The sequence below is a fragment of the Ceratotherium simum genome, chromosome 12 (genome assembly GCF_057802395.1).
Source record: "Ceratotherium simum simum isolate JZ-2026a chromosome 12, ASM5780239v1, whole genome shotgun sequence".
NCBI classification, from domain to species: Eukaryota; Metazoa; Chordata; class Mammalia; order Perissodactyla; family Rhinocerotidae; genus Ceratotherium; species Ceratotherium simum.
Window position 1 is genome coordinate 44,362,082 of NC_141911.1, and position 12,473 is coordinate 44,374,554.

The 12,473-nt window shown below is 42.4% G+C and overlaps 1 protein-coding gene across 2 annotated transcripts in view; it reads left to right on the forward strand.

Moving 5' to 3' along the window:
• SETD7 (SET domain containing 7, histone lysine methyltransferase) overlaps positions 1-8,093 on the forward strand; it is a 44,490-nt gene extending 36,397 nt beyond the window's left edge. Inside the window, exon 8 of one of the 2 annotated variants that reach the window (XM_004426482.3) lies at positions 2,318-8,093. In XM_004426482.3, coding sequence (XP_004426539.3) covers positions 2,318-2,498 — 181 coding nt within the window. In that variant the 3' untranslated portion in view covers positions 2,499-8,093. The other variant, XM_087437596.1, reaches the window with a different exon arrangement.
• The last annotated feature ends 4,380 nt before the right edge of the window (positions 8,094-12,473 follow it).

Here is a 12,473-nt window from a genome sequence, read left to right on the forward strand (position 1 = left end):
AGTTCTGTGATTTCATTGCAAGGGTGTGATTTTTCTCACCAAAAAGAAGAGAGCACAGGAGACAAGAGAAGGAACCAATTGTGCAAAATCAAGTCCTTGTGCTCTTCAGGGGTTTTTCCAAGCCCAGTGTGACCAATTAATTATTTGGGGTAGTGGGAAGACTACCTGAATAATAATCAAATATAAAATTTAGATACTAGTTCATGGTATTCATTTGTTCCTAAAATCGTTAGTATTGTTATGCACACTTTCACATAAACAAAACAACCCTTCTGTAAGCTGTTTGAACTGTAGTACAAAATGCCAAATGGACAAATAGACAAGAATTACTTTCCCAGCTGGAAATATAGGTAACATGTCGACAAGGGACCAAACCATTTGTTGCAGAGGTTTGGTTTGACAGCTGATCATGCAGTTAACATTTACTGAGCTCTTGCTCTAGGTCAGTGCTGTGCTAAAGACTTCTCAAGCATTATCTCATTTACTTCTCCCGGTATCTCTGGGCAACTAGTATGGCTATCCCAGATCATAGGCAGGAAGCACAGGTCTCTCAGTCAAAGTAGTTAAATGCTCCTAACCGTTGTACCTTAGTGCCAGCTTGAAGATCAACACTGAAATGGAGTTCTTTCTTTTCAGTCTGTCCATTTTCTACTCTCTGAAAATAACGACAATAAGGAAAATGAAAATGCGAGAGGCTTATAAGAGAAGTCTTAGGCTTCTCACGGGATGTTTTCAGTGTACCAGAAAATTAACTAGAGCTCCATTTCAGGAGTATTATTTTTTAATGAAATATTTTAATTTAGAGACAAAGAGTTGTGATTTTAATAAGCAATTCCTAAATGCCTGGTCCAGGGATCCTCTCTGTGATGGAGGACAGTCTGAGAATTCTGTGCACATGCACACTCCCATACACACACACACGCATGCACACACACGCACGCACACGTCATAACTAATATTAGTCGTCCTCACTTTGTGCCAGGCACTGTGTGAGGTGCTTTATATATGTGACTCTATTTTGTCACTGCAAAGACTCTTGTAGGATAAAGTTTACTAGTAGTATCATGATTTTGCAGATGAGGAAAGTGAGATTCAGACATACTGAGGTAAGTTTTCCAAGAGGAGGCAGTAAGAATGTGTGGACCCGGGACTCACACCAAAGTCTTCTGACCCCAAGTCAAGTGTACTTTCCAGGAAACATGAGACCCAGTAAGGTGGACATTGAGGCCCCCTTGGAATGAGGGTGAAGTTGTTTCTTTTTACCCCACATAAAAGATGTACCTAAACCTCAGACACACTCCTTTCCCACCACCAATGGAGGGAACTGGCTACGTGCTCACTCTCATACCCCACATGCCAATCTAACTTAGGGCCTGGAAGATTCTCCTTGGTGTCTCAAGCCCTTTGTTCAAAATGTGACTATAAATGACTGAGATTGATTTGACCAGATGCATTAAAAATAAAGCTAAGTTCTTTCTGGCCATGCCTTACATCTTGGGTTTCTGCAGCTGTTAGGTGAACTAAGTCTATTACTTATTTATCTCCTGTTCTCCTGCAGGGAGCCGTGCAGGTGAACTGGGTTGGGAGCCTTTGGCAGAGGAACGTAGTCATAGCGTTAGCCCAGCCCCTCGTTCCAAGAGGAGTCGTTACATGATGAGTTGCTGCTTACTTCACAGAAGGCTTCACAGGGAAATATTAAAGAAACAGGTTGGCAGAGAGGTCCAAACTTCTATCTTGGAAAGAAACCTTCATCTACTTTTATGCTAGAAAATAATACTTCCTCTATATGTATAGGGTGGAATACAGAAGTTTTTTGCTTTTGCGAATCCACAGGGCTCTTTCTTACAACTCCAAAAGTGTTCTGGAAAAGCCTTTCCCCCGAGGTCTAGCCAGGTAATCTGATGCTACAGACCAGATGAGCTGAAATGCTGACAGGCTGCACTGGATCTGATTTCTCATTAAGGACAGATTGTTGTTGTTGACCATGATCGTTGGTCTATAAATACAGAGTGCCAAATATGCTCAAAAAGGAAGATAGAGCAGTGCTTTTAAAACTTTAATGTGCGTATGAATCACCTGGGGGTGTTGTTAAAATGCAGATTCCAATTCAGCAGGTCTGGGGTGGGGCTGAGATTCTCCACAGCACTAGCACGCTCCCTGGTGGAGCGGATGCTGTCTGAGCTGTGGACCCCACCATGAGGACCTCGGTGGGGTCCAGGGAAGAGCGCAGGGGTGATTCCTGCATCAGCCCCTCCTAGCCTTTGCTTCTAACCTCCTGGTCTGGACCAGGAATGACTGTGCGCATCTTGATATCTAGGTTTGTCCACCCCCGTTTTGGGCCCATCAAATGCATCCGCACCCTCCGAGCTGTGGAGGTCGATGAGGAGCTCACTGTTGCCTACGGCTATGACCACAGCCCCCCGGGGAAGAGTGGGCCTGAAGCTCCCGAGTGGTACCAGGTGGAGCTGAAGGCCTTCCAGGCCACCCAGCAGAAGTGAAAGGCCTGGCTCTCGGCTTCAGACACCTGGAATAGAAACTTGGATCTATGCACTACGTTTATCCGACAACGGGACAACCAGGGACTGCTCATGCTGTGACATCACATCCTCTCACTCTGCAACGACTTTCTCGCATACTAACTAGGTTTGACTGTATTACTCATACCAGATTTAAAATTAGCTAGCCTTGCAACAACGTCCTACTGAGAGGTATTGTCGAGCACTTGACATAAGACAGCGTGATGTTCTTGGGTGGTTCAAGTCTAAATCTGTACCACGTTCAGAGATGCCAAATGATTAGGCTGAAAAAGGGAAAGGGGATTTTTCAGTCATTTTTAGTCAGTGGTTTTTCCATGATGTTTTTTCCTACGGCCAATGCAAACTGTTCTCACACTTGCATACGTGCCGTATGGAGGCTGGAGAATTACTACATTTTTATTCTCTAAATGTAGTATAATTTGCCTTTTAACCTTTGATCTGTATCTTGCAATAGAATGGCTTTGTTTTTTCCCTAGCAAACAGAACCCCACTTTTTAAGCCATTTCACCCCTCTGTCCTATTCTCTTAGATATCTTTCACAAGAGAAAACTTCCAAATGAATTTTGTGTCTGTGCCAGTGTGTAGGTCTCTCTGGCTCTTTCTATCTCATTGTTTCATTATTATGTCCTAATATAAAGAACTGGCTCGTAGGGCCGGGGTATTATTATAGAATTATTATTCTCGCATGTAAACAAAGATATCTTTGCTTTAAGATGTGAGAAGAAATGAATTTACTTTGTTTGCATTAAGTTATGGAAGAGTTGTAATATATACTTTAAGAAAGAAAAGAGGGAAATTAGTATTTCTAAGCAGTAACTGTGGCAATTTTGCAATATCTACGATAGTGCTAGTAATTTTTTCTCCTCAAGTACACATTAAATGTACATAAGATAGAGCAGTCTGGCTTGTGGCCCAGTGCATTGAATTCAAAAGTCAAATAGCAAACTTGCTTTCTGACACAGAATTCAAACGTTGATTTTTTTTAATCGCTACTATTAGGAGAGACATACTGGTCACTAGGTACAAATCAAACCTTAATGCTAAAACTCGTAACCATTGTAATTTCAAAACACTTACCTGCTTCAAAGCGTTGTGAATTAAGAATAACATCTGTATAGTTTAAAAGCAACGATATCAATAGCATTCCAGCCATTTTGCAAGCCATATGTGTAATCACAACTGCAGAAATAAGGAGAAAACCCCTGTTTTTTAGTTTAGCTAATTAGGTATGTAACATAACTGGGATTGCTCTGAATGAATTCTGAGAGTTTTGGGTTTTTGTAAGCGCCCTCACCACATGCCATAGCTGTGTCTTCTTTCGATGCCTCAATGAGGCAGCTGGGAAGCCTGGAGAGCAGCAGTTGCTCCGACCTGCCAACTGTCCATGGTGGCACCTGTTGCCTGAGCCAGTTTGGTCTTGAAAGCTAAAACCTTCCAAGCTATAGCCAATAGTGAGCTCTGGCTGAGTAGAGAAGGCTTGCTGGGAGTGGGAGAAGAGTAAAGAAACAGACAGAAGGAAGTTTGCTGTTTCTTGTCAGTTACACATGCTCTTAGGAAGAATTTAACAGAAGTGCTTGATCCAGGGCTGCTCACTACTTTCAGTTCAGGCGGCTCTTGGGCACACAGAACTGAGCCCTCAAGACAGTGACAGAAGTGGCCCTTCCCTCTTTGCAAGGCGAGGCTTCCAGGAGCTTCCCTCTCCCCAGCAGAGCAGGAGCACACGGCCCGTGCATGCGATGCATGCGGTGCAGCTAGGTGGCAGTGGTTTCAGGGAGACAAGCTGATGGTTCACACGTGAGAAGTTGTCAGGGTTGCCAGAAAGATCTCCCACAAATGGAACTGAATAGAGTTTTAGATTATATGGCACCAGGATAGGATCGCTTCTATTCTGTAGAAAGAGACCGTTCTGTAAACTGTGACAGATGGGCAGAGTCTTGGGACTTGTGTTCTGATAGGTGCTTTAATTCAAATGCTCCCAAAGTGAGTGACTATCTTCAGGAGAAAGATGGCTTTAATTAACCCCAGTCCGTTGGGTGGTGGGAACCAGGTCCAGGAGCGAGGTCAGTGAGAGGGCGGCACAGATCATGCCTCCAGAGCAGCTACGCTCTGAATGGTTTCATTTCTGAGGGCGATATTGCTCTGGTGGAGGCTGCAGTGGGGTATAATCTCTGTCCTAATGGGCTACTCTAATTACCCCATTCAAATGGAATTTTTTTTAAGAGTTGTAAGTAGTGATTAACCAACTAATCCATTTTTCAGTTAGGTGTTGAATGATAACACTCTGAGTTTAAAACCCAGCTGCGTATGTGACCTTCAGACAAATCAGAGAAAAGAATACACCCAAGTTGAGCATCTCTGTGTTTCTGCCTCCCTCTTCCTGCGTCTTCTGGCTCTTCTTTCTCCTGCCCTGTGTCCTTCCTCTTTCTCTCTCATCTGTGAGAACACCTGGGTGTCTGCATGTAACGACACCCCCATCTGATCTCTCCAGCTCGGTTGCCCTCTCTCTCTCCATATTGGGAGCTCCTCTCCTCTCTAGCTAGTCCCTCTGGCTGTGTGTACCCTTTGGACCCTCTGTGTGTACCTCTCTCCATTTACCCTGTGTCCATGTCTGGCTCTGTTACTCCTGCTTCCACCCCACCCCCTGCCACACACACACATTTGCAAATGTAAAGCTTTGTCACAGGGTGGAATCAGAGGGGAGCTTGAAACTCACTGTGTTCTGTAGGTAGGTAAAGTCGTCGAGGGGGTTGAGGTTCCATAAGGAATTAACTTGTGAGGAAGTAAGGGTTTGTTCCTTGTTTGAGCCAAAGTCTGAGGGGGAAAGCCTCAGGATGTATTTTTCTACTGAATCTTTACATCCGCTGTGGAAGGAAATATGTCAGGAAGCAGCTGAATCTGGTAGTTTCATCAGCATCATAATCACAACAGAAATGTGGAAGATTCCATGTGGTGGGGAAGAAAGAAATAACTATGTTCTCCCCAAAAAACGGCTGATGTCTGTGAGTGAGCGTGATGCCATGGTCTCAAGGAGATTCACTCAGAGCTGTCTCAGTTCAACTCCTGCATGACTAGATCCTTCCTTAGCAGCTTTTCTATGATGAAATATTATCTTGTGTTAGACTTAGGAATGGGAACTAATCTGTAGGAGTATGTCCCCAAATGGACATTTGAATGGACTAACAAAAACAACTGTAAGGACTGAATTTCTGACATAAAGGAATGATGAGATTAAAAGCAACAGTCAAGGAAGACTTGAGTTTTGTAGTACCTATTCTTATTTTAACCTGCTTCATCCCTGGTCTGCCTGAGAAATGAAGAAGGAAATTCGTTTTTCAAGACCTCTTTGAACCTGTCTGGGTCTGTAGTTAAAACTCATTTGCCCTCTAGGGGTTCTTCACACTTGAAAAATTGCTTCCTTGTCACACAACCTGACAGTGGAGGCCAAGTGTAACCATTTACAACATTTAATTGTAACCGGTAAAATTGCAGTAACTGTGAACAGTGAATTAAAGGGTTGTCTTCTCAGTGAGACAGTATGTGGCACTTTAGTAACTTTCCTTTCATATATAAAATTTTAAATCACTCACTGCAAAATGCATTTAAGATCTTCCAAGAAGGTTTGGTTTTCTGATTTGCTTTGTTTTAAAGCAGTTGCCTCGAGTTTCTGTCTTACGAGTAGTGATTTAGATCCAGACATCTTTTGTTTTAGAAAAACAAGCAAAACTGTGTTGCAAGACCGATAATTTGTAATGTTTATTTGCCACAGATCAAAGGTTCACAAACTATATTAAATTTACATCTACTTGAGGTACCTTGATAGATTGTTTTTTCTTTGATCTTTCCCTTCAGGAATTTGGAGCCTCGGTGTCACTTTTTTATTTTAAAAATACTAAATTTTAATAGTTTTATTTTGCCAAATGTGTGCATACATATTCAAAGCAATGAAACTATTTCAAGCCATACAACCACAGGGGTCTAAACCCTTTTCACAAAATTTTAATGTGTTTGTATGTACATAGATGTTTGTATGAAATATTTTCATGGTAGAACGAATATATTTAAATGAAGTTGAATTATTCCAGTGCTATTTAAACAAATTACAAAATTTTTGGTGAGAATTATCTGAGTCTATTGAGATATAATGCAGATCAATTTTGATTTTTAAAAATCAAAAGCCTACAAATAACTCTGACTCATGGCAACTTCCCTGTGTTGTTGCATCTGACGTGGAGAGAGCTGTAGGCTGCCCCAGTGCCTCAGCCGCTCCCTGGTGTAAGTTAGGTGCTCATGGAGGTGTGTCCACCTTTCCGTGACATCGCTCTGGGCCTTGGAGGGCCTGTGAGTGAATCAAAGGCATTAGAGACACCGGTGCAGTTATCCGGAGCACAATTTCTTTGCAGGGCAGCAGAATCAGAAGCCAGATATGGCCGTGTGAACCTCGGAACTGGGTTTTCTGGCCACCATCAACCGCCACCCTTACTGCCTAGTCACACATGTCAGGGAGGCTGCCCTCAGTGGAGTTGGGGTTCAGACCCCGGGGTGGGACTTCACAGTTTTGCCAGCGGTCCCCACCTCCTGACCTCCACCTCGCAGAGAGGAAGGAGGAGGGAGCAGCTGGCAAGGGGCCCATTTCTCAGCACAGTACATTTCCTGTCTCAGCTCTGGGAGACTATGCACCTAAGCACCAAACTTCCAACCAGAGAGAGACGTCCTCGGATAACGCAAATCCTTGCTTCCTCTGTCTGTGACTTTACACACTGTTGTTAGAAGTCGTTTTAATATCAAGACCAATCACATCCCTAGGACATACCTCCCAACTCTCCTGACTCTTACGTTATTAGAACACTCCTTTATAATGATATTCAACTTGAGTGGGTTTTTTTTTTTCTGCTTGGGTCCTGGATATAATGAAATGATAAATATTATGACAAATTTTCACTGTGTATACTAGCAATATGTACACACATGCCAATGTATCTTAACATATCGACTTGGTTACATTTTGGGTTACTATAATTAATCTCGATTCATGTATTGAGAAACTACAGGGATACATAATGCCTGCTTATCATAGTAGAAATTAGGTTCATGGTTCTGAGCTCCCTACTTCAAAAGTTTTTCCTCCTGGGTTTTCTATGTTCTCTTTCTATCCTGAAATGCATCTATTAGGTTGTGAGGTATGTTTAAAGATTGGAAGCCAGGGGTACACTTTCAGCGTGTATTGCAACCAAAAGTTAACCCCATCACAGTTAACGAGCATCTTTGATTGGTCTTTTGTGGAATTTGAACTAAATCTATGAGCCTTATTCAATATCTGTAATTCTATGATTTTTTTAAATTATGGGAAATTAATGAAAGATGTTTACATGAATAATGTTTGCCCTTACTGTGTTATGAATGAGTTTTTTGTAGTGTGTCTGGGTGCATGTGCAAGAGAGTTGGAAAAATGTTTCTGAAACAAAACTTGACAAATATTTGTAATGAAAAGTAAATTTAAAGATTGCTATAATTGCGCTATAGAAACAATGCAAGTATTAAACAAAATATACAATCGTCTGTTCGTGTCTTCCTTTTGTCGTCAAGGGCAGAAAGAAAGTAACATTTCTCTTATGATGTGTTTACCTGTATATTTAAATTACCAAACAAACTTTACATTTTAAGTTGTTTAAAAATATTCTTAGGGGCTGCCCCAGTGGTGCAGTGGATAAGTTTGCGCACTCCACTTCGGCAGCCCAGGGTTCGCGGGTTGGGATCCCAAGTGTGGACCTACACACCGCTCATCAAGCCGTGCTGTGGTGGCATCCACATATAAAGTGGAGGAGGATTGACACAGATGTTAGCTCAGCAACAATCTTCCGCAAGCAAAAAGAGGAAGATTGGCAACAGAGGAGGGGTATAGAAAGATTAGGCGCTTTCTGTATATTTGGTATGACTCCACATACATCCATGAATGCAGAAAAATTAGCAACATCAACCAAAAGTGTCTGACTATATAAATGTTAAGAGTATTGAATGTAAATAAGATGCTCAAGAAAAATATCTGGAGAATGGGAAACTTAAGCTCATAATTTAAAGGAGATATAGGAACTTTGTTAGATGTTATAGATTTTGGTGGTCTTAGGGCAGCTTTGAGCAGGGGAACCCAGGATTCCTTATTCCTACCCAAGTCACAGTCAACATTCCTGCACTCTCCCCTACAGCATTCCCAAAGCACAAAAGCCAATGACACAGAGGGTAAAAATAGTACTTCGCTATTAGCTGGGCCTTCTGCCCAGGGCCCCAAAGCAGTGAGTTCTAGTAAGTTGGGCCGTGTGACATGAGGCACAGCAAGACATCAAACTGAAGCAAGCCATGAGACTTCCTGCTTTACTTTACCTCCCTCAGTGGCCCGATCCCGGACCTTATCACACTTCTTTCCATTGAAGGAAGTAAATGGAAGCAAGTGAGATGGCTAAGTCCAAACTGGGGCTGTATCAGCTTCACTACTTGGATGAAGACACATCCATATGCTGGATCTCTAAGGCAGAGTTTTACCCACTAACACCCAATATTAATATTCTTCCTCCTTGGAGGAGAAGCAGGTGTGAGATTAAAATTTTAATACAACCTGGGGTAAGTCTAAGAAGCTAAACTCTCAAAAGTGAAGGATCAGGCAACTTCTCGTGGGTTAAGATTGGTGGTTCTCAAGGATTGTAGCATAAGGTAATGTGAGGAAGATTGAAACCAAATTATTTTAGTCTCAGTAATCATCCCGCATATACTTCTTATGAAATATCTGCCTTTGGATTTTAATGTTTCAGACTATGCAGTCTGCTAGTTCATATTGGACTTGAAATTATTTCAGTGGTCATCTCTAGAATTAGATAACAGTCATTCAGGAAGATTTTATGCTGTAGTAGACGTTTAGTTTCAACTCAGCTTCTGACTGAATTGGGGTTGTTCAATAAGAAAGTTCCATCCCAAAAGTATTTTAGAAAACAACTGTTGCCTTTCATATAAAAAGATAATGCTGGGCTAACCCCAGTGGCCTAGTGGTTAAGTTCAGCACACTCTGCTTTGGTGGCCCAGGTTCAGTTCCCGGGTACAGACCAACACCCCTTGTCTATCAGTGACCATGCTGTGGTGGTGGCTCACACACAAAAAGAGGAAGATTGGCAGTGGATGTTAGCTCAGGGTGAATCTTCCTTGGCAAAAAAAAAAAAAAAGATAATGCTAACTCCCATGCAACATACTGGTATGTGTTGTTCTTAAAGTTTTGTTTCTTTGTGAAAACCAAAGCCATGGTTTTGAATTTAGAGCTTCACTTCTTGTAGTGTACACAGAAAAGATTAATGGATCTATCTAGATTGCTACCAAATTTTTACTTCTGCCAGTACCAGAATGCTTCCAGCTTCAAAAAACATAAAAACCCAATTCAATATAGCTCAAGCAATAAAGAAGATTTACTCCCTCACATAACAAGAAGGGTTGAGTGACCTGAGAGTTGGTTAATTTAGCAACTCAACCAGGTTCCTTCTATATTTCTGCTCTGCAATTCTCAGTTTGTCAGGTTTGCTCTCTGGGGCTGGCTCACCTCACAGTTACAAAACAGCTGCCACAGTTCCAGACATCATGGCCAGATTTGGCAATATCCAGTCAGTAAAAAGGAAAGTCTCTTTTAGGGTCTATAACACTGAGGAAATCTAAACCAATCACTTGCAAGGGCCATGGGGACACCATGATTATTTGAGTGAAGGATGTGGCGTATGGAGAAGGGTGAATGGCCTGAACAAAGCTGGGGTTCTCTCAGCGAGGAAGAAGGGAGAAATGACAGTTGGGCTGCTACCCACAGTGTCTGCCTCATCTGCATCACAGGTTTTATTTTATTTGCTTCAGAGAAGAAAGGAGGTTAGTCTCTTCAAATAAATAAATGGATTTTTTTTAATTAATTCAAATCAATTTAGAGAATTCTCCAGTGGTGGGTGTGGGAGAGGTTCTACAAAGATACCTTTATGTAGCGTTTACAAGGCTGTTTTAAGTGTTATAGATTATGCATTTATATCTCAGCGATATGATACAGGTACTGTTATTGTCACCAAGCAATGGGCTCGCTCTGCTCACTGTGATCTGAGCCAATTTATCACAAGTTAGAGATTAAGAAAGGAAGCATTTATTCGAGTAGCCAGCATAATCAGAAGATGGCAGACTAATGTCTCAAAAAAAAAAAAAAACCATCTTAGAGAATTACAGAAACCTGAGGCAGTTACATAGGGAAAATGGGCAGTGAGGAGGGGCCCAGGGATGTAGGTCTCCAGGAGTGACAGACTCCAGGCATCACATTGTTCCATTCTTCTGTCAGCTGTGATGGATACCTTGCAGGTGTGTTTCCTGCCTGAGGTCAGCCTGTTCCTGGATAGAAACTCACAGAACAAAGTTTTAAGTTATCAAGCTATACAGGATTACCTATGTAAGTAGAGGCCATAAATCAGAAGAGCATGTGAATTATTTTAGATACGTGCAGAGCAGTGAGTAGTCACACAGGAGGGGCTGGGGTCATTTATAGTTCCAAGATGGCATTACTTATGTTTCTAAGTACTTATGTTTCTAATGTTGATTACATTATCACCCCATTTTACAGAAGGAGAAACTGAGGGATAGAGATGTCAAGTAACTTGCAATTAGGTAACTCAGTCACAGAAATAACTAGCAAGTGGTGGAGGCAAAGTCTGAAGCCAGGAGGCTGGCTCCAGGCTGCTGTCTTAACCACACTTATGGGAGCTCCTCTCTCCTCCTGCCCTTCACTCCTTCACACTCTCTACCTGTTAAGGCCAACTGTTAATATCCTTAGTCTTCCTTTCCCTTGATCATTCACTTAGCCAACCAATCAACTGATCTCCCAGACCACGCTCCCTCCTTGGTCCAATCCGTGCGATACCCAAACTCACTGCCTGTACTTTTCTTCTCATCACTTTCTGCCCTGACTCAGAACTTCCACAACCTCTGCCTGGATTTCAGTCAGAGCTTCTCCATCCATCTTATTTCTCATTCTTCGCCTCCACTGCAGGAATCTTCCTCATTGGTGAGGTTTCACTGTTTCTGCCTCTCCAGGGAGGCACCGGGGAGGGTTGTGCGGTGGAGAGGACCAGGGTGCTGGAGTCAGACTGGTTTTAATCAGCTTTGCTACTGTGCAGGTGACACTGGTCTTCAGATTGCACTCTAGCAAATGTGGATGAAACCTGCCGCCCATGGTTGCATTGGGATTGAGAAGACTGAGTGTTCGCATCCCTGCTCCCTCCCTCTTCCTTATCCTCTCCAGCCACTCTCATCTTCCTGTCTTTAGAAATGCCAGCTTGCTCCCTCTCTTCTCAGACCATGCGTGTCTTCCCCCAGATCCACATGGCTCCCTCCCTCACCTGCTTCAAGTCTTCGCTGAAATGAAGCCTACTGGACCACCCCACTTAAATTGCAACATCCTCCTCCTCCCAGCATCCCCAAACCACTCTACCCTCCTTTCTTTTTCTCCATACCGTGTACCACCTTCTAACTTACCATATAATTTAGTTATCTGTTATGTTTCTTTATTGTCTTTTTCCTCCCTCTAGACTGTCATCTCCAGGTGGGCATGAATTTTAGTCTTTTTCATTCACTGATGGATCCTTAACCTCTGGCACATAGTAGGCACTCAATAAATTGAATGAATGAATGAGTGAATGAGTGGGAGTCAGTAGATTGTAGTGGTTAAGAGAACTTTGGTAATCATCTTAGGTTGAAATCCCAGCTCTGCCATTTCCCAATTGTGTGACATAAATTCTTTATGCTTCAGTTTCCTTATTTGTAAAATTACACTAATAATGATACCTAAACAAAAAAGATTGAGTGGTTGACCCATGGAGCAGGCTCCCTAACTCTGATCCTTCTATTGTGAAATACCACCTCTCCAGGCATAACTAAAGCCTG